General features: G+C 40.6%; 1 protein-coding gene across 2 annotated transcripts in view; it reads left to right on the top strand.

Annotated features, from left to right (window-relative positions):
• The first annotated feature begins 1,085 nt into the window (after positions 1–1,085).
• The window catches only part of lpgat1 (lysophosphatidylglycerol acyltransferase 1), a 39,631-nt gene continuing 22,061 nt past the window's right edge, over positions 1,086–18,655 (top strand). Inside the window, exons 1-4 of one of the 2 annotated variants that reach the window (XM_071467475.1) lie at positions 1,086–1,692; positions 2,385–2,637; positions 15,783–15,901; positions 17,494–17,589. In XM_071467475.1, the coding sequence (XP_071323576.1) occupies positions 2,400–2,637; positions 15,783–15,901; positions 17,494–17,589 (453 nt within the window). In that variant the 5' untranslated portion in view covers positions 1,086–1,692; positions 2,385–2,399. Of the gene's footprint in view, positions 1,693–2,158; positions 2,267–2,384; positions 2,638–15,782; positions 15,902–17,493; positions 17,590–18,655 lie in introns of those variants that run through there. The other variant, XM_071467476.1, reaches the window with a different exon arrangement.

Below are 18,655 nucleotides of genomic sequence, written 5' to 3'. Positions count from 1 at the left end.
ATAAATACTGAAATCATCGGCACTTGACATCAAGGAGTCTGCGCAATTAACAGCGAGAGGCTGGAGGTGAACACCAGAGCGTCAAGTACACGGGAGTGCAAATGACGCTTCCGCTCATGGTTTTCAAAATAAAAACTTAGGTACTGGCAGTGCAAAGTCAATTCTTGATATCTCATTAAATCAAGGAAATCAATTTTAAATTCCTATTTAATATTGGAATTCAGATATTGTGTTTTTTTTCGGTTGGTCATTTCACAACAAGAAATTTGGTGTCCTGTTTTCACCACAGGAAACATTTTCATCATAGTCTGAAAGATGACAAAACAAGGATATTGTAATCTTCTCTCTGACGCCACTTAAATAAGCTTTAAAATTTTGCAACTTTAGAAGTTTATAGTTTATAAATTGAGAATAATGATTTAAACCTGTCATGATTAATTATTCAGTTGATACTCTTTACAAATTTGTAGGGTCTTCAATAAGAAAAACAGTTAAGACATGACTCCTCCTGGGATGCACATTGACATGATTTCACTTCTCCCTCTAATTGTAGACTGGTTACTAGAATTTTAAAATATATTGATTTATTCTTCTGTTAGACTCTCAAATTTTTACTGTAACTTCAACTTACAACATGCTTTGATGCTGTCACATAATTTCCAATGCCGGATTTTTCTTGGATTTTTCTTAAAGTATATTTTGATGCTGATCCTTCAAGAACTTTTCCTTGCATTCGTATTCACTTAAATACTTAAGACTTTTACATGTAACAGAGTGACTCTACACTGTATTGTTTCTTTTACTTAAATAAAAGCTCGAAATACTTCTCCCATCACTGGAAATAACACATTCATAAAGACCAGATAATTAATTAAATAATAACAAAGTAATCAACACAAATAAATAGAAAACGTCTAAATAAAATATTAACACAAGGAGTCATTTTAGATTGCAGTAAATTCATAAATCAAGTGTCTGAACCCCTTCACTTATTTTACAGCTCGCACTTATTACGCACAACTGATGCTTTTATTTTGAAGGCAACGCGGACCTGTTTCCGTTCTCAGCGCGTTGATCGCTTGTGTACATTGACGCGATGTGAATCGGGGTTTGGGGCAAGATAACGGGTGATGCCAACCGAGAGACGGGGAAAAAAAATCGCTGCTGTTCGTATCTGGTGTGCAAATGTCGTGTGTACCCCGTGTAGCGTTTGTCTAATGAGCAGCGTTGATCTGGGGCCCGGCCTGAACCGCATCTCGTACATATTCGTTAATGGGAGCTCGGTAGCTAGCTAACTTGACGACGACGACGACGACGATGATGATGATGATGATGCATTGGTGGATTTATCCCGGTGTCTCTGACTGAGATGGAGTCGGCGACGCTCAAGCGGAGCTGCCTGCTAGCTAGCTAGCGAGCTAACGGTGCCCGCCGGGGGAAGCACCGTGCCCGAGCAGCCCTGGATAACGTTAGCTAAATGGGTGCAGCTGCAGTTTTACATTACGGGGTTTGTTGTAACGTTATCAGACGTTTCCACCGCTATCCCTGGATTTGATAGAGAAGGGAACATGTCAACTGGCAAAAATTGCTAACTTAACCGTTTAGGATAGCTACACGTGATATAGTTTATCTTGCTCCAGCAATTAGCTACATCCCCGACCGTCCTTGGATGCTTCAGTGACATTAATTAGGGTGAGTAACATGAACAACAACACCACATACACCACAGGGTCAGACTGCATTCTGGGTGAAATACACGGATACTGAGTTTTGAACCAGCCTCCAGACATCCAGCGCCCGAGTTAACGTTTGATATTGTCTCAAAAAGAAAAATACCTCAGCACTCATGCTCATTGATTACCTCTGCGGTGTGTGTGTGTGTGTTTTGCAATAATCCCATAGCTCAAGGGTTGTCACACCTTACACGTTTACTGACATCTGCTCCCGTTATGCTAACTCAGCCTACTGCTAGCTAGCTTGTCATGAACGCGTCCAGTGCGACTGATCCTTTTATGGTCCTGTCTTCGCATGTATTAGTGGTACGGCTAAGGCAGCTAGTAGTTGGGCAGTCACGAATAACAAGCCGATACAGTCCAGGATATTATCCTATTGATTAATGATAAGGAAATAGCGTGCCCCCCCCACTCCGCGCGTTTCATCTAAACTCCGTGAGATAGCCTCACCCTGAACCGGTTCTCGGCAGACTCTCCTGAGTGTGTGGCACAACATCGGGTAATTCTGCGGATTCGTGTCCTGCTCAGAGCAAGTCAGTTTGTTTACAGTAGGGCTAATGTTAGGCACACACACACACACACAAGTTGTTTTGTCTCTTGTCAAACAAAGCCAAGCCGAGATGCTCACTTACTGCTGTGTCTCTGTTGCAGACGGTGTGTATCAGCATGGCACAGCTCTTGGACGGGGCCGGCAAACTGGGCTGGGTTCTGCTCAAGGCTGTGCTCCGTTTTGTGTTTATGTTCCTCAACAACTGTGTAGCCATCCCATCGTACTGCTTATACCTGCTGCTTCTCCAGCCGCTGAGAATATGGGACAGCTCCGCTTTCTGGCACATTGAAGGAATCATGTTCAAATGGTTGCTGGCCATGGTGTCTTCATGGGGTTGGATCGCAGGCTATACAGGTAAGATGGTGTATCTTCACATGTGCTTTCTTGCTTGAATGCAGAGATATATTCGCAAGCTGGACCTAATGGTAGCGGTTTACTGTTGGGTAAGCGTGCACAAAATTGTTCTAAACCCAGTAAAGTTGCACCGCCCCAATCCCTGTCTCTGCATCATTCACTGAAAAATATCAACCTGATCAAACTCAGAAGATTGTTTAACAACGGTTACTATTGTTTGGAAGGTACGTCCAAAACCCTGGTTAGGCTCTTATAAACAAATACATGCAAAATGTTGTTTGCTGCACACTAAAAAGTTATGCTGTTTTCTAGTCCAAACAAAGATGGTAGCTGTATAGTGACATATGAACCAAAATGTAAACTTAATATTATTACTGTTATTATTATTTGTTTCCTACAAATCATGCATTGAAATTTTGTCCTTGTTTTGTACAAAAAGACATCAGACATAATGTTTTTTTCATGCAGCTGGCTGGAAGAGTATTTGAGGAAGTTGGTTGAGTGTTGTTAGACAACCATCTATGCTTTTCAAACACTCACATGTCGATAAATGAGAGGCGCAAACTGGGGCTAGTTTCTCCTCAGCTGCTGACTACTGGCTACTGTGTGAACACTGACACCAACGTGTGGTTGCTATCCCGCTGCCCTCTGTCATTAAGTATTTTTTCCTGAATTAGAAATAAGTCCATGACAGGAATAGGGCAGATGGTTTGAATAAAAATGAGATAATTGGGAGAAAAATGAATAAAAATGCTTTTCATACTTTTGAATCTTAAGTGGCACAGCTGTTTTTTGCTCCACTTTCAATAGAGCTTTTCAGTTCAAAGCAAATATTACTTTCTTCTATTACAGTGATTCTGTGAAAACCTCCTTACCTTGTAAATATAACTTAGTCTGTTTTTATTTGTATAGTCACACATGGTCACATTTGTATTTTTGGTGTATATGGTATTATTTTGCGTCCACTTACAAGGAGTTTTCCTCGAAGAACTAAAATAAATCATTGATTAATCAACTCGAGTTCCAGATTCTCAAATTGAGGATTTGCTGCTATTATTTATCTTGTGTGACAGTAATCACTTTTGTGTTTTGGACTTTTGTTTGACCAAACAAGACTCCTGAAGACATCATGCTGGGCTCTTAAAAAGTGTGATGGGGAATTTCTTTATATTTCATAGTCTAATCAATTAATCAAGGTTAATGGAAATAATTATTACATGCAGCCTTAAAAACTTAAATACACAGGAACTTTTTTTTTTCCCCCCCGAACTGTACAGAGAAAGTTCAGCGTTTGTTGATTCCTCTCAACTGGCAGGTTGAATATCTTGAAGTGATTCAGGCTGTCAGTGGTGTTTGGTTGCACAGAGCTGCGAGCAAATGCTTACAAATTGCTGAAGTGGTGAACATGGGGAGCAACAAGGCACACTGATTAATATTGCAAAGCCTTCAGCCTATAGAACACCTGGTCTTTTGTCGGGGCAATATGTGTTACAGACCTGTGAGAGTGTGTGGAAGCAAAATACCATGCAGGCGTAGCATGCAGATGAGGATGTAAGTTTAATTGCGACTGTTAGATATAACATATTTTATAATTCACAATCTAGTACTTCTTCTTGTTTATTAAACTTATACATTTGTACATATGGCTGTGTTTTAGGCTACATTCAAACAGCAGGTAAAATGGTCCAAAACATGTTTATTTTCTAATTCTCTGCCTGTATGACATGGATCTGTTTTTACTACAGTGTAAAACTGTAATAAAAACTTTTTTTAATGCTGATTGCTGATTTCGGTGCTTATTCTGACAGAAAGCAGTTTTTTTTTTTAAGTTAATGTGATTTTAGTCTCAGCAGTTATATCAGAATTTATGTATTTTTGCAGCTCAGTGTGTCATCAGCTATTAAAGAACAGTGAGGTATCGGTCTACATAATCATTTAAATGTCACTTAAGTGCGGCAGAACTCATTTGATGTACCACTGTGATGTATATAAAAAATAGATGACTGACTGGAACCACAGGGGAATGTGAGTGGAAAGTTAAGAGCCCTAAAGTTGAATGTAAAAGAAGCCACACACTCAAATAAAAGCAGCATTTCAGTTCCAGGTAAGCATATGAGATAAGCCCAGGTATGACGCAGTGCAGCAGCCTGATGACATGACATGCAGGGTCACTTTAATTGAAATGCCCTCCTTTTTATTTGTGTACTTATGCATAAACATGTCAGGTGTTCTTTGGCATTGTTAGCTGGCACATGTGTGTCGGATCGGTGGCTTGTTTAGACTCCACGTTACAAAAAGCTGAACAGACTGACGGAAAGAGATCTGAGCAATAGATTAGTCCAGAATAATAAATGCTGGTGACATAAACCTCACATCAGATGAACTGTGTTAGCAGACGGGTCAGCATGCAGCAGCAGTAGGCCTGGAGCATGTGCGAGCGTCATGTATTGTGACCTGCATCTCAAGGCTAGTGGAATAAGGTGGGGGTCAATAAACCCTGTTACCTTCCGCGCGTAAGGCAGTCCTGTGTAGCTTCCAGCTCCCTGCACTTGTGTGAATGACCTCTGAATCTGGACCACACACAGAATTCTAAAGCTTTGGGTTTTGTCCAAGGTCACACCTTTACTGTCACACTTACAGTACACATTTTTCCCCCCATTCCTTCCAAGAAACAGCTGTAAATTATGTATGTATATGTAGACCACTTTCCTAGACACTTGAATAGATAAGTGGACCCCACTGTGTATGTATAGGTATTGACACCTTTTCAATTTAAATGCAAACAGTCTGCCATGCATAGAGCTGAATGGTGACCACTTGCCTGATTGTAAGCCAAGATGTTGCAAGACGGTGGTTTTCCTGATCTTATTTAAAGACAGACTGCTTAAAAGTTCTATGCAGATTATCAACAAAGATGCATGTTTGTCGTGTTTCCAAGTTTGCAAAATTTCTTTAAGAGCTGCAATGATTAGTTGATTAATCAAATACTGCATCAACAGCAACTATTCTAATAATTGATTGGCTTCTCAAATGTAAATATTTACATTTTCTTTGTCTCATTGTCTATGAGATAATAAATATATTTGGGTTTTGGACTTTTAGTTGGACAAAACAAGCATTTTCAATTTGTCAACGATTAATTAGTTAATCAAGAAAATAAGAAAAAGATCGGTCAGCAATACATGGCATGCATATTTATCACTTGCATAAAGACAAATATTTCATTCTGTTAACATTGTTCCAGTTGGAACATACAGTATCTTTGCTGCTTCATTCAGCCTGTGCTAAGACTCGAGAAATGCAGGATGTGTGTCAGGGAAGCAGGAATATGCATTCACAGCTTGACACACTGCAGTCTGGAAGCTGAGCTTTGGTTATCAGACATGAAGGATGTTGCATCATCTCCACTGGAGAGGCAGAACAATGGTGCTTTGTAGATAACATAGATCAAGTTAACAGTATCATATACTGCATATTCTTCATAATTAGGGTAATTTGTACAGAAGACACAGTTATTCTGGAGGTGATTTGTTGGGAAAGTTTTCAGCCTGACTCCAAAACTGAAGTAGAAGTTACATCTCGAGCTTCTCGTGAAAAGCTTCGTTTGTATCAGTAACTGTTAGGCTGACTTGTAATAGGGAGAATGGCGCCTCCTTTATTTCCACTCCGTACCTCATACGCCTGTTCTTGCACTTTGTACCTTAGGCTGAGTGGGTACAATCTCCTGCAAGGAGTGCATAATGCTTTACCGCACTACATCACACACCACCAGCTATTAGTCTTGAGTTTACTATCAGAAGAAGCTAGCCTGGTATTCTCAGTACAGACATCATGGTAGAGACGAGGAGAGTACCTCCGAGCATCTATACTTTAACACACAACTGCTGCAGGTTCAGAAGTTTTTGGTCAACCGTATAGGCTGAATGCTGAGTTGACATGATTGGATTACTGGTTTGTACTGATGATGATTTTCTGTTTGTTGTCTGAGCAATTGAAAGGGTTGGTAGGCTTTGCTAACATAGCTAACGTGAGCTGCTTCTACACTGCTACCTGTTAGCGCTCAGACTGATCCCAACAAAGTGTAATGAGCCGGCATCCTGTAATCATGACCTGTTGATGCTGCTGCTCAGCAAAACTAACATAGACTTACTTTAAGTAAAGAGTGAAGGTTAATGTGTCTGTGGTAGCGCGAGATGGATGCGTTTTGTGTATAATTACATGTCTCTTGAACTCTTGCTGAAACTCGAGTAAGAGCTACACCTTGCCTACCTCCTGAGGTGTAGATTTTCTTGGTGTGACATCAAAGACTGGCTGTGGTTCTTGATCAGAGAAAGATGTTTCAGCTACTCTGCAGACGAGTTAACTTGTGAGAAGCAATTAACCATGTAGCCTCAGGTTGTAGACGTCTCTGACAGCTACAGAGAAATGCTGTGTAATAATGACAACTGCTGGAGGTCAGCCCAGCTCAGTGGGTAATGTTAGAGCTCTTCCCCGTGATATGTCTTTAAGTCATTTATCCATAACTAAAACAACTGAGCTTCACTCTGAGACTCCCTCACTGATGAACAGGCTGACCCTAGCCAAGCTAATATGCTTCACTGGGGCTGCTAGCTTAACCGCTTCACTTATCGGTGCATCAGAAACCTCTTTCCCAAGCCCGCAGTGTGCATTACCTGATCATATAACGGCGTCACGGCTACATGTGTACAACTATGTGGCTACTGGTCTACAGAAGATCATGTTTTTACTGTGTATGTTTTCTGCTGATGTCCCTTTCTACCATCACCAGCACATTTTGACTCAAGTGCTGTACACACCTTTTTTTTTTTTCCCTGTTTTTGTGTGTCCGTTCAGTTTGTGTCAGCAGAAGGACATCACAGATGCACTGTGTAGTTGGTGCAACAAATTATGGTAATTAGTTTGTTAACCCACTTTGCAGGATGATTCTTGATTATTTGAAAACTACATTTTAGAGAACTGTCAGCTACATGCGTCAAACGTGAATCATCCTGGAGTTAATGAAATAAACAGTTTGTTGGACAGTTACACAAGTTACCCCAGAAAGCCACCCGAGTATGAAAATTTTCCAAGAAGCAGTCTTGTACTGTATTAAGTGGAATTACTGTTACGTGGTTACTTGCTTGTAGAGTCATTCAACCTGACCCCCTTTTCCTGTTACCAGAGCATCTGCATGATGTCTGCTTAGACTGTCTCTCTCTCTCACACACACACGCAGACACAAACAGTGGGCACAAACAGGTGCACTAAAGCCAGCGGGATTAAGTTTTCATTGCATGTCCCGTGAGTGGGTGGTCCGTTGGACCGGTGAAGAGATCGAAGATGGTGACTGTCAGATTGGAGACTCTGCACACTTGTTTCCTGGATACAAGTTGTGTTTCCCGGTCTTGAATCATATTGGGAATGTGTTTGTGTAGTTAGTGCAGCCCTGTGTACATGAATGTAACATCATACAGACCTCTGATCGCTGCCTGCATCTTATCAATATTAATGGACCTGCAATACTCCAGCCACTCCTTCACTTAAGTTGGTGATAGGCTTTCGCTTCACCAACATGTAACTTATTATATTGTTTAGATTGATTATTCAATCAGCAGAAAATTAATTAATTAGCTGAATTAATAATGAAATTAATGTATCATCATGTGGGTTTTTTCCGAATAACTACTACTACTACTCAATGCTTCAGTGTGGATAGCAGAGAGGTTCCACAGACCTGTGTCGGGTGTTTAGATGCTATAGTGTCCCTGTTTCTTTTAAGATAAACCAACTGGGGCTGCAACTGATTATTCTCATTTTTAATCTGCCACTGGTTGATAGTTTGGATTATAATATAACAGAAAATAGTAAAAAATGTCTTGTGTTTTTTATAATTTCTCACTACCTGTTGCAGTTTATTCATATAGCTTGTTTTAGCCAACCAAATAATCCATATCCCACTGCTGTCATATATGAACAAAAAGGCAGACCAAAAAAACCCTAAAACCAGGGAAGGCAAGCTTGGTCACACTGCTGTGTATATGCGTAACTTGGATTTCAGTGTTCCTGTAAATATTTTGAAATGATCATATTTATCAGATTTCAGGTGTGCAAAGCAGTACACTCTGTAGGGCTGGAGTAAGTGTAAAAGTGGATCATATCACTTTGAGGCTAAAACAGAAACTGCTCTTCATTTGTTGAAGCCTCTGTGCAGCCAGGATACACCCACAGAAGTGTTACCAGTTACTTGGCCGGTTGGAATTATTCTCTGGACTGTGTGGGTGTGTACAGATCTTCTTTGATTGACATGCCCCTGACTGTTCTGAGTCGTCTTTGTTGCGCCTGTTATGGTGGGACAGTTTACAGCTTTATGATGCTTTCAGTTTATTATCAACCTTAGATGAGCTCTATCGTGCCTCAAGAAATCATTAGAAATCATCTTTCTAACAGACTTTGCTAAAGATTTAATTAATTAAAATAATGATAACGTAGTGTAGGTCCAGGTACACATCCAGTCTTGTCTTGTAGCACAAGTGAAGGAGGCGAACCAATGTGATATAATGGCCCCTGCAGCTTGAGTTCAGTTGAGAGGGCGATAGCATGAATGGGAATTAACATCACTTTTGTTCTGAAGCCCTAAACCGATGATCCGTCCTCACAGTGTTTGATCCCGTCCACTGTTTGCATAAGTGGAGGCTGATGTCTCCCTCCCTGGTGTACAGAAAGACAGTGGGGTATTGATGTGGATGAGCAACACATTATGTGCCGAATCCATATTTTAATGTTAATGTGTTGTGATGTAATTGATTCAACAAACTTTTAGAAGAAATGGATGGGGTCAAATTGACTTTTAGCTTTTAATGAGGGCAGGAAATTAGAGGCAATTCATGAGACCCAATTTATTCCATTGAACCACCATGGAGATTATTGGGCTGTGTTTAGCCTGGTAGCATACTCTACGGCCTGTTAGATCTTCACATAGAAAGCACACAGGCCGAATTTAACCTGTTCCTGTACAGTTAGACCATGGTTGTGAGAATTGTTTCACTGAACATCCTGTCATGTGGACCCAATTGACCCAATAGATTGCCATGATATTTTGGGGAGACGTATTTGTATTTCCCTAAGGATCAAATCTTTGACTTTGACAAACCCTCTGACTTTACCTCTAGTGCCATGAGGTTGATATTTGTGGTTCATAGAGTTGAATATGTCAAAAACTGTTGGCAAGACTGCAGGACTTATAGATCTGTGTTACTATAAACGCAGCACGGGTTTCATATTATGGCAGCCAAAGTCCACGAAAGCAGGACGATGTGCCAGTTGAAGCAGAAAACATTTCACTGTTTTGTTGCTGGCTGGTGTTAATTACCTCCCACCCAGTTCACCCAGTGACCAAAAAGCTCCAACTATCAATGAAAATTTCCTCCCTCCACAACATATAAGACCTGCCACATAGGTCCTATATGTTGTTTGGGGCTCTTCTCTCTCTCTCTCTGTGACAGTACTAAGCTGTGGACAGCCACGTTTCTGTTGAAGCAGCTGTGATACCGAGCCACAGCTCTCTCCTCCTCTAGAGAGGGGGAAGAAAGTGTAACGATGGGCAGCAAGGTCAGCGGTACACCATTTAGCTGACCACCGATACCGGATTAGACACTGTGCCTGCAGTGTGGCTGTCATCCTGCTACGCTAACTGTGTCATCTCTCAAAGACAATTTCCCTAATGTATTCTTTCTGACAGATGACCCATCTCTGTGATATCATTTATGCTCGTGTCCCGCAACAATGGGGACTTCAGCGAGCATGAAGGCATGCTCCTTATGAAATGACGCTGCCTTCAGGGTACGTACATCCCACGCTCCCCTGTCCAAGTGTCACAGATGTGTCGTTTTCCTAGAAGTACGCTCTCGATTCCCGTCCTCATGAGGATTGATCTTTTTCTCTTGAGGACAGGAGGTGAAACAAAGGCCTAAATTGAACACGCCAACAACTTGTCCCCTTCCTTCCCCTTTTTTATATCACTTTTTTCTAACTGCATGTAGCTCTGTCTGTGAGGATGTGTGATGATGAAGCCTCCAGGCTACTGCTTAGACAGTGTGTCCAAGTACATAAAGGAATGAGCAATGATTACCAAGTTGTCACATATATCTCATAGTCAGTTCATATGCCAGGCAACAAGAACAAGCTCAAATGTCTGTTTAAGCTGCTGTAATATCCATAACTGTAATATAATACAATAAACATAATAAGCAAGAGGGAGCTTCCTGCATTAAATGTTTGCAGTTAATGTTAATGCTTGCAGCCAAGGAGTGTGTGCTCCAATACTTGTTAATGAACTTCTGAGTAAATGATGTGTGTATCAGCATTAGATGACTAAATCTCATTGTGAACATGCTGAATAACCAGCAGCAGGTTCAGTGGGTTGAATTTCTCAGTGGAATAAGAGCAACATGCAGCTGTAATAGAAAAACTTTTTTACACGCCTGTGAGTGAGTCATATAGAAATGATTAATCTGATGGGTTTCTTGAAATGCCCTTTCTCCTGGGCGGAGATTCTCATTCAGTGGAGCCTACACTCGCATGTAATTGTATACTTTAGTATACCATAAAAGCCTTGCATTTGTTAATCTGCCCTTGAGGTATATAGCTGACACAATGAACAGATTTTAGTTGCACTCAGTTTTATTTCAGGAAACCTCAGCCTAGAACTGCTGGTATCAGATAACTTGGTAATTAAAAATGTATTTCAGTTCCTGTGGATCATTTTTATTAGAGAGTTGGACCATCATTGGAAAGCTTCCTTGAAGTTGCACTCAGAGGTCACATCTAGTGACCTAGTGAAAATAATCATTAGGTGTGTCTGCATTTCTTTGGTCTCTGTTTACAGTGACGACTTCTTCCATTGTTTGACAGGCGGTATTTCTCACTGCTGTGCATCTGGAAAGTGTTTTGCATAGCTATGGCACCCTGAGCTTATCTATGGCATGACTGCTTTTTTAACATGGTTTTTAATGGTGATTTAGATATTTATTCATACGTGCTGATAAGTTTGAAATCATAAAATGAAAATGTTGCCTCATTCTTACCTTAAGGCACCTTCTTTTCGTAACTAGTATACAGATTGATTACAGGACGAGATGTGCATGATTTGATTCAGCTGAGTTGATGCTGATGAGAAATCATCACGTTGTATAATTGTTTTGCTATACTTTATTAGAGCATCGCGTTGCAAAAAAAAAGAAAACAGATCTTTCAAGTGGAGTCAAATGGCTCAATCAGTCACACAGGAGGAGATGTATGAGCAGAAACTCACCACAAACGGAAACTGTTAGAGCAAAAGTAACTTGGAATAACTTGATATTATTTTAAGGCCATATCCCCCACAGCGAGGTGTTGACAATAACTATGCAGTTAGTCTATCAAATGTGTTGTTCTTTGATTCTTTGGCTTCATACTTGTGTTGTGCTGCACTGACAAATCCTTGGCCGCTCTTTGTGCCCCAATCTGCTCCAACCCATCTTCAAGGTGAACCACTCACATTCATCCTTGCTCAAGACTGTGACCATATGGTGCACTGCATTATTGCTCAACTAGACCCTCACCATTCTTTTCACTAAGTTCGCCCCTCCTTAAGGAAATAATTCTTCTCTGTTTAGGCTGCTGTCAGTGGAGACATTACCATATCAGCTTCTGCTATAATGAATTTCTCTCTGTTTGTCTGTGATATTGCTCTTTGATTGTCAGAACCTGACATTTATCGTCTCCCAATACAGAGTGATGTCATTTTATGTGCAACAGGAAAGTCAATTAAAATAAGAAAACTACAATTCCCAATAACAACATAGTCCCAGAAATAGAAGTTATACAGCCAATAATATTTTTAAAGTCATTGCTTGTTTTTTCGAGGTGAATTTTTCCCTGAAAAAAATCTTTGTATCTACATGACTAATTGTCTAATTGGAGTTGGTAGCACTATCTTGTCTTGCTCTCAGATCCTTTAACATTTTGTCATGCACCAAATATGCCCCGTATCTTGCAGCTGTCGTTGGTATCATGTTGTTGCTAAATTAAACGTTAAAGTTGCTGTGTAAAATCAGCCATGATTAATCTGTGTCTGCCAGAAAGCCTAATGTTAACTCCCCCATAGAGGGAAGGGTTCACTCACTCCGCACCCTGATGCCTGGCTGATGCAACATTTGCATTACACATAGCTGAAGCTGGTCGGACCCTCCCAGAACTGTGGGGATTCCCAGTAAACAACTGCAGCCCAGCTGAATCTTTCACCTCCTTGGTCGCCTGTTAATATGCAGAGCTGCTGAAGTGGGTTTAAATTGCAAAAGAAGCTCGTGTGTTCTCCAGGAGGGCTATTGTTGTCACCCCTCATCTCACATGAGATGCATGTCCTCCTTTGTTGCAGCTCCTGTGTGTATCTCGTCAACAATCAGCTACAGGTGAATGGTTAGTGGAGTAGCCTGCATGCTCTCAACAGAGGCCTGACAATGTAAATCAGGGAAGAGAGAGCAGAAGGGCCACTGGAGATCCAGTCCTGTAGGTGCTGATAGAGACACTGGTCATTGTCTGGTTGAAAGCATTTGTTAAGTAGAAACACTGCATCACTGAGAATTATAGAGAGTGGCACGAGTTCACTGATTTACTATAGTAGTAAAGACCTATTCAAAATGATCCTGTTTCTAATGAACTGCGGTCATTAACGGTGTGTGTCTCTCCTGTTCAGATGATCTGATACGTATCTGCATACTTGGTCCATGATTCTGATGAAATATGATGCAGACACATTTGTAGAGATACCAAATATGGTGGTGATTTCATAGAATTTGATAGTTATGCTTGTTCATCAATAAATTCATAAATAAAAGGACCAATCACTGATTTAATTCACCTTAATTTTATTCATCTAAACTATTTGTCTGCGACATTTGAGCGAAACTGGCTGTGAAGTCACAAGAACAGGAAATGAGTCATATCGCCACAATATTTTGTCTGATCAAAATTGTTCTGTGGGTAGGTAAGACCTCGATGTACCTGTGTGCAGTGTGCCCTGCTTGACGTGCCTCTACTTGGCCCGAAGAACTGCAGCTTGCAGCTATATTTTGCTTTGTATTATTTTTATCACTTTGACAGTGAACAAAGCCCCGTTTCTGTTCTCAGCCGCACATGGACACCTTATGTCGTTTCACTGAAGTGGGGAAACATTATTTATGGATCGCAGACATGCAAATAAGCCTGAGCTCGTGTTGTAGCAGGATGCAGACCTAACCTACTGGTTACCCAAAATGTTATTTCAGTCAGGGAGCTCCCACACCGACATGTCTGTTAATGTTATGTGTTGACACAAAGCCTGATGATTACGTCTTTAAACTGAGGATATTCAGACTGTAATCTTTGTTAAGTACCTGCTGTACCTGTTCTTTACTAAAAATAAATTAGTGCTGCCTAAAAAAAGAAACGAGTGCATAAGTGCAACTTCAGATACCAAGAAATTACACTAATATTTTGGATCCTTGACAGTAGTTCAGTACATTATGTCGTTGTTCGGAAAATGGATTTGTGCGACTCTGGAAACTGATAATGAAATAACAGCTAATTTAATTTGCCAGAATGCCATAAAATGCTCATAGATAAAAAGAGTAGGTTATAATGATTGAATGAATTAATTTCAATTCTTGAACAGTGTACGATAAATGGTAACATTGATATCTGTTGATTTTAGTTGGATATTCAGCCTTTGATCATCATTACATTTTTATTTTAAAATATATTTCTTCCTTCCTTCCCACACTTTGTGGCTGTTCCAGAAACCACATATGTCAGTGTATGAATGAAAGCTCAGGTGATCTGAGGATTTGAAAGTCTGTGCACTGTGTCATAAAATTACAGACCGTCCCCTTTCCTTTTCTTGGACAGTTTCCTCTGTGCTGGCCAATAGGGAAAATGATTGTGATACAATTTCCTGAGACTAACTTCTCCTTTCTGCTTCTTTCTCATTTTTTCATTCCCTCTTCACATAAGTTAATAAACACGTTTAGTGATGATTAATCCAGGCACTGCCAAAATGCCTGAAATCTAGCTCTAAATGTTTCCTTCACACGATCGAGTCATCACAAGCACCTCTGGAGGTGGACTGAGACTCATTTGGCCACATCAACAGAAAAGGGTAAATGTTTTTCCAACCCACTCAGAGTAGGGAGGTACACGGAGATAAATTTTGCTCTTTGATTAAAGCAGAAAGGATGTGTGGATCAGACAGCTGGCAGCCAGTTTGTAGTCTGTGTCGGAATACGTGTGGATTTAGGAACAAGAGACACCAGGGGACTGAGTGTCATTTTTAAAGGTTTTAACACTCTTGAGAAAGACAAATTAGATTTCAGTATAAATACACCATAGATGCTTAAGCTCACTCCATTATAACTGTGTTGGTAGAGGGAACCATAACTATTTCACTGTCTGGTGTTTAAAGCAAATGTGTTGTCTTTAAAAATTAGTATGTTTTTGTCCCTGCTGTGTATTTCTTCTTTTGCATTCTAACTTTCAAAACCTTGTTAATAGTTTTCAGTGAACCTTTGAAAGTTTTTGATTTGGACTGGGATGTTTTCATTGTGTTTTTTAGCTTGATTATGAACTGCTGCACTAACTTGAATGAAAAAAAAAAACAAAACATCTGGATGACACAGATCTAAATATACATAAAAGAAAAGCTTTATTTTTCCCGCAAAATGGCCGGAGTGTGTGTCCCTGGAAGAGGTGTCCACTCTCTTAGATCTCTGTGAAGAAGTAGGACGCTAGCTAGTAAATGAAAAGGTCTGAAGAGGTCAAACCTCCAGCAACACTTGTAGTTTAAAGAGCAACTTTATCATGAGACCAGCGGATTTCAGCTTGTTGATAGATGCACCGTGTTGGACACTGTATTAATCTGGAAGGAAATTGAAGAGTGTGTCCTTTTGTCATGATGGAAATGCATTCAGTGTTTGTTAGACCTCAAACATTGACACAGTGAGCTTTAGTGACAAACACAGAATGTAAACAGAAACGTTGTTTTTTTTAAGGAAACATCACAGGACACTTTTTAAAAGAACATATTTGCGCAGCCTTTTTTTAACCAAAGTTTGTCTATTTATTTTGCCTTGCAGTAACGGAGTGGGGCGATGACGTACGGCCCATCTCTGAAGAGGAAGCCATGGTCATCGTCAACCACCAGTCCACGGGAGATGTGTGCACCCTCATGATGTGCCTGCAAGATAAGGGCACGGTAAGAGGGATAAACGTGTTACCTCATTGTAGCCCTTTTAGGAAATACAAGAATATAACAATGTTAAGGTTGAACCGGGGTGACATCAGTGTAAATTAAAGCCATGGAGAAAGAAGTTTGACCCTGCAGGGCACTTCTGCACAGTCTGTATTTTGCTGGACAGGCTGCTGTCTGGGGTTTTGCATGTCTTTGTTACTGCAAATAAGGACTTCATGTGGAATAGTGCACATTGCTCTAAAAACCCTCTCAGCCCAAGTGTATTTGTTTTAATGGTGTTTGTTAAAGCTGAGCCAATGTTTCAGCTGTTATTTTGTTTAGCTAAATAATATTTGCACAAAGAAAAGTGTTTATAAGGACAATTTCAGTTCAGGTTAAAGGAAAAGTTCCTCTTTTAAATATCTTACCATCCTGTTCAGTCATTTTGTAATGGAACCTTACTTAAAAAAGAAAAACGTATATATTATACTCCGTCAGTGGTTCCGTCCATTTCACATACTGACTTCTTGATTGTCCCCTGAGAAGAAGGGAGGAGCTGTAGTGACCTGATGATACCTTTTTTCAAGTCAGAACAGTGGAGTCAGTAGAGACAGAAGGCAGCGCTAAGGATTGCTGTGGTTTGTTGCATTCAAATTACAAGACGTGAGTTGAAGTTTGTCAGGCAGCCAACAACAGATGTGCAAAGATTCAAGTAGTTGCCGCTGTGCATTCTCTCTTACCGATTATCTTCGACTGGTATGGAAGTGAAAGATGTCCACACATAAATGCGCCTTCCTCTGATTCAATAGGATATTTGTTAGTTCTGTTCCACTAATTTTCATAGGAAGAGCCACGTCATGCACACCTACGGAGTTCACATAGTTATCTGGAAACATTAAAAAAACAGATATACTCTGTATTGCGTAATTAGACATACTGACATGAAATTAACAATTGCAGAGAGAATTGGAGCCATGAAAATGGAGATTTTTAAGATTTCCACAGTGTGCATTTTCAATTTTGTTCAAGTTTTGGGGGGAATGGGAAGCACTTGCTTTGACTGCAAACAAGAGAATAGTTAGATTATATTTATATATCATATATAGAGAGTTTGAACATCGCGTCCGATTTGAAAGTCAACAGCTGAGGTGAAATTGAAAACAGAATATCAGGAGAGACAAATCACATTAACTGTCCAGTCAGGACACTTTTCACTGTAAGAACCAATGATTTGACAACATCTTCAAAACATGCAGCCTGCCATCTTCCTGCGAGGTGTGGGTAGCTGTGATGACGTGTGTTTGTTTTTTTTTTGGCCGGGGCTGGGCACTGCACCGGAGTTGCCGAGCTGAACTGCGCAAACATGATGACATGATCCGCCTCAACAACTGCATCCCTGGCCCAGTTTATCCTCTTAACACTGAAAGGACAGTAAGCCAAAGCTGCATCGGTGCAGGTCATGAGGGCGGAAGTGCTCGGAGGGGGCAGTATCAGTTTGGGGCAGTGGCACCAAAGCCAAAGTCATGTGCTTACAGCTTACAGGAAAATGTGGGAGCGAGTAACATTATGTGGGGTTTGTCACAGATGTTCATTGTGTTTCTCCTCCCTTTTTTCAGGTGGTACGAAAAATGATGTGGTTGATGGACCATGTGTTCAAATACACCAACTTTGGCCTAGTGTCCTTGATCCATGGGGACTTCTTCATCAGACAGGTAAGACTGAGAAGGATGATGGCACTGGACAGTAGTGTGGGAGGGCTGCTCAGCCCCACTGGGTCAGACTGACTCTTTGTTGTGAGGGCAGCTGGAACAGACTGACACGCCTACACATGGAGCCTGCCGGGCACCTGCTGGTTAGAGACTACCTGAAATATGCAAGTTTTACAGTTTAATTATTGTCAGATTAAGCAGATTCATTTCAAGTGACGGAATATCATACAAGCGGATGGGCCCACTCACAAGAAGCATTTGTATCTTCTGTATAAGCCGGGCTTTGCAATGTGGTGGTTGTTTGTTTTCAGGGTCAGTTCACAATTGTAAAATTCAGGAAAACTAAAACATGACTGAAACATATTCAGTAGGGTTTAATGCTCAAGACAGTTACAAAAGAATAAGGAAGCACCTGCAACACTGCAAGGCTTTCATTGTTATTCAGCTCAACTAAGTACAGTACAAACTTTCACTTAAATAATCAGTTTCAGGTGTCGGTGAAGCAGAAAAGCGTGTCCACCAATTCATCTGCGTCTGCTGTTTGTGTTTCGTTACATCAGTCTGATGTCTGCACACAGCTGCTAGTTAGCATTAGCTTACTAGCCTCAGTGGGGCTGTTCACTAAAGTCATGACAGTCCCATAGACTACAGCAGGTGCTTGCATATAGTGCGGCTACTCGCGTCACAGTGTACGCTGCTGTTGTGACTCAGGGCAGCTTATGTAGGCAGACAACATCTTAATTACTTTCTGACTGAAAATAAACTTTTTGTGCAAGATTTTCACAACGTAGGCATTGATAAATATTCGCCCAGCCCTACCACTGTATGACAGAATACACCACTTTAAATATATGATGCCGTAGTTTTGGTAAAGAGCTAATGTGTTTCAGTGGTTATATTTTCTCTGTGGGGCTTCACTGCACAGAAGTTTAAAAATATCAATAACAATGTGTCCACATCTGATTTTGTGAGAAGATAAATGAAAAAAACCCACATGTTCGTCTTTCACTTTTTTGAGCTGCAGAAACATGATGGCAAGAGGGAATTACTTTTTTTTTTTTTTTTTTTT

The sequence above is a fragment of the Trachinotus anak genome, unplaced genomic scaffold (assembly GCF_046630095.1).
Source record: "Trachinotus anak isolate AG129_WGS33_773 ecotype Australia unplaced genomic scaffold, CSIRO_AGI_Tana_v1 ptg000031l, whole genome shotgun sequence".
NCBI lineage: Eukaryota > Metazoa > Chordata > Actinopteri > Carangiformes > Carangidae > Trachinotus > Trachinotus anak.
This window is presented reverse-complemented; position numbering and strand designations above follow the sequence as displayed.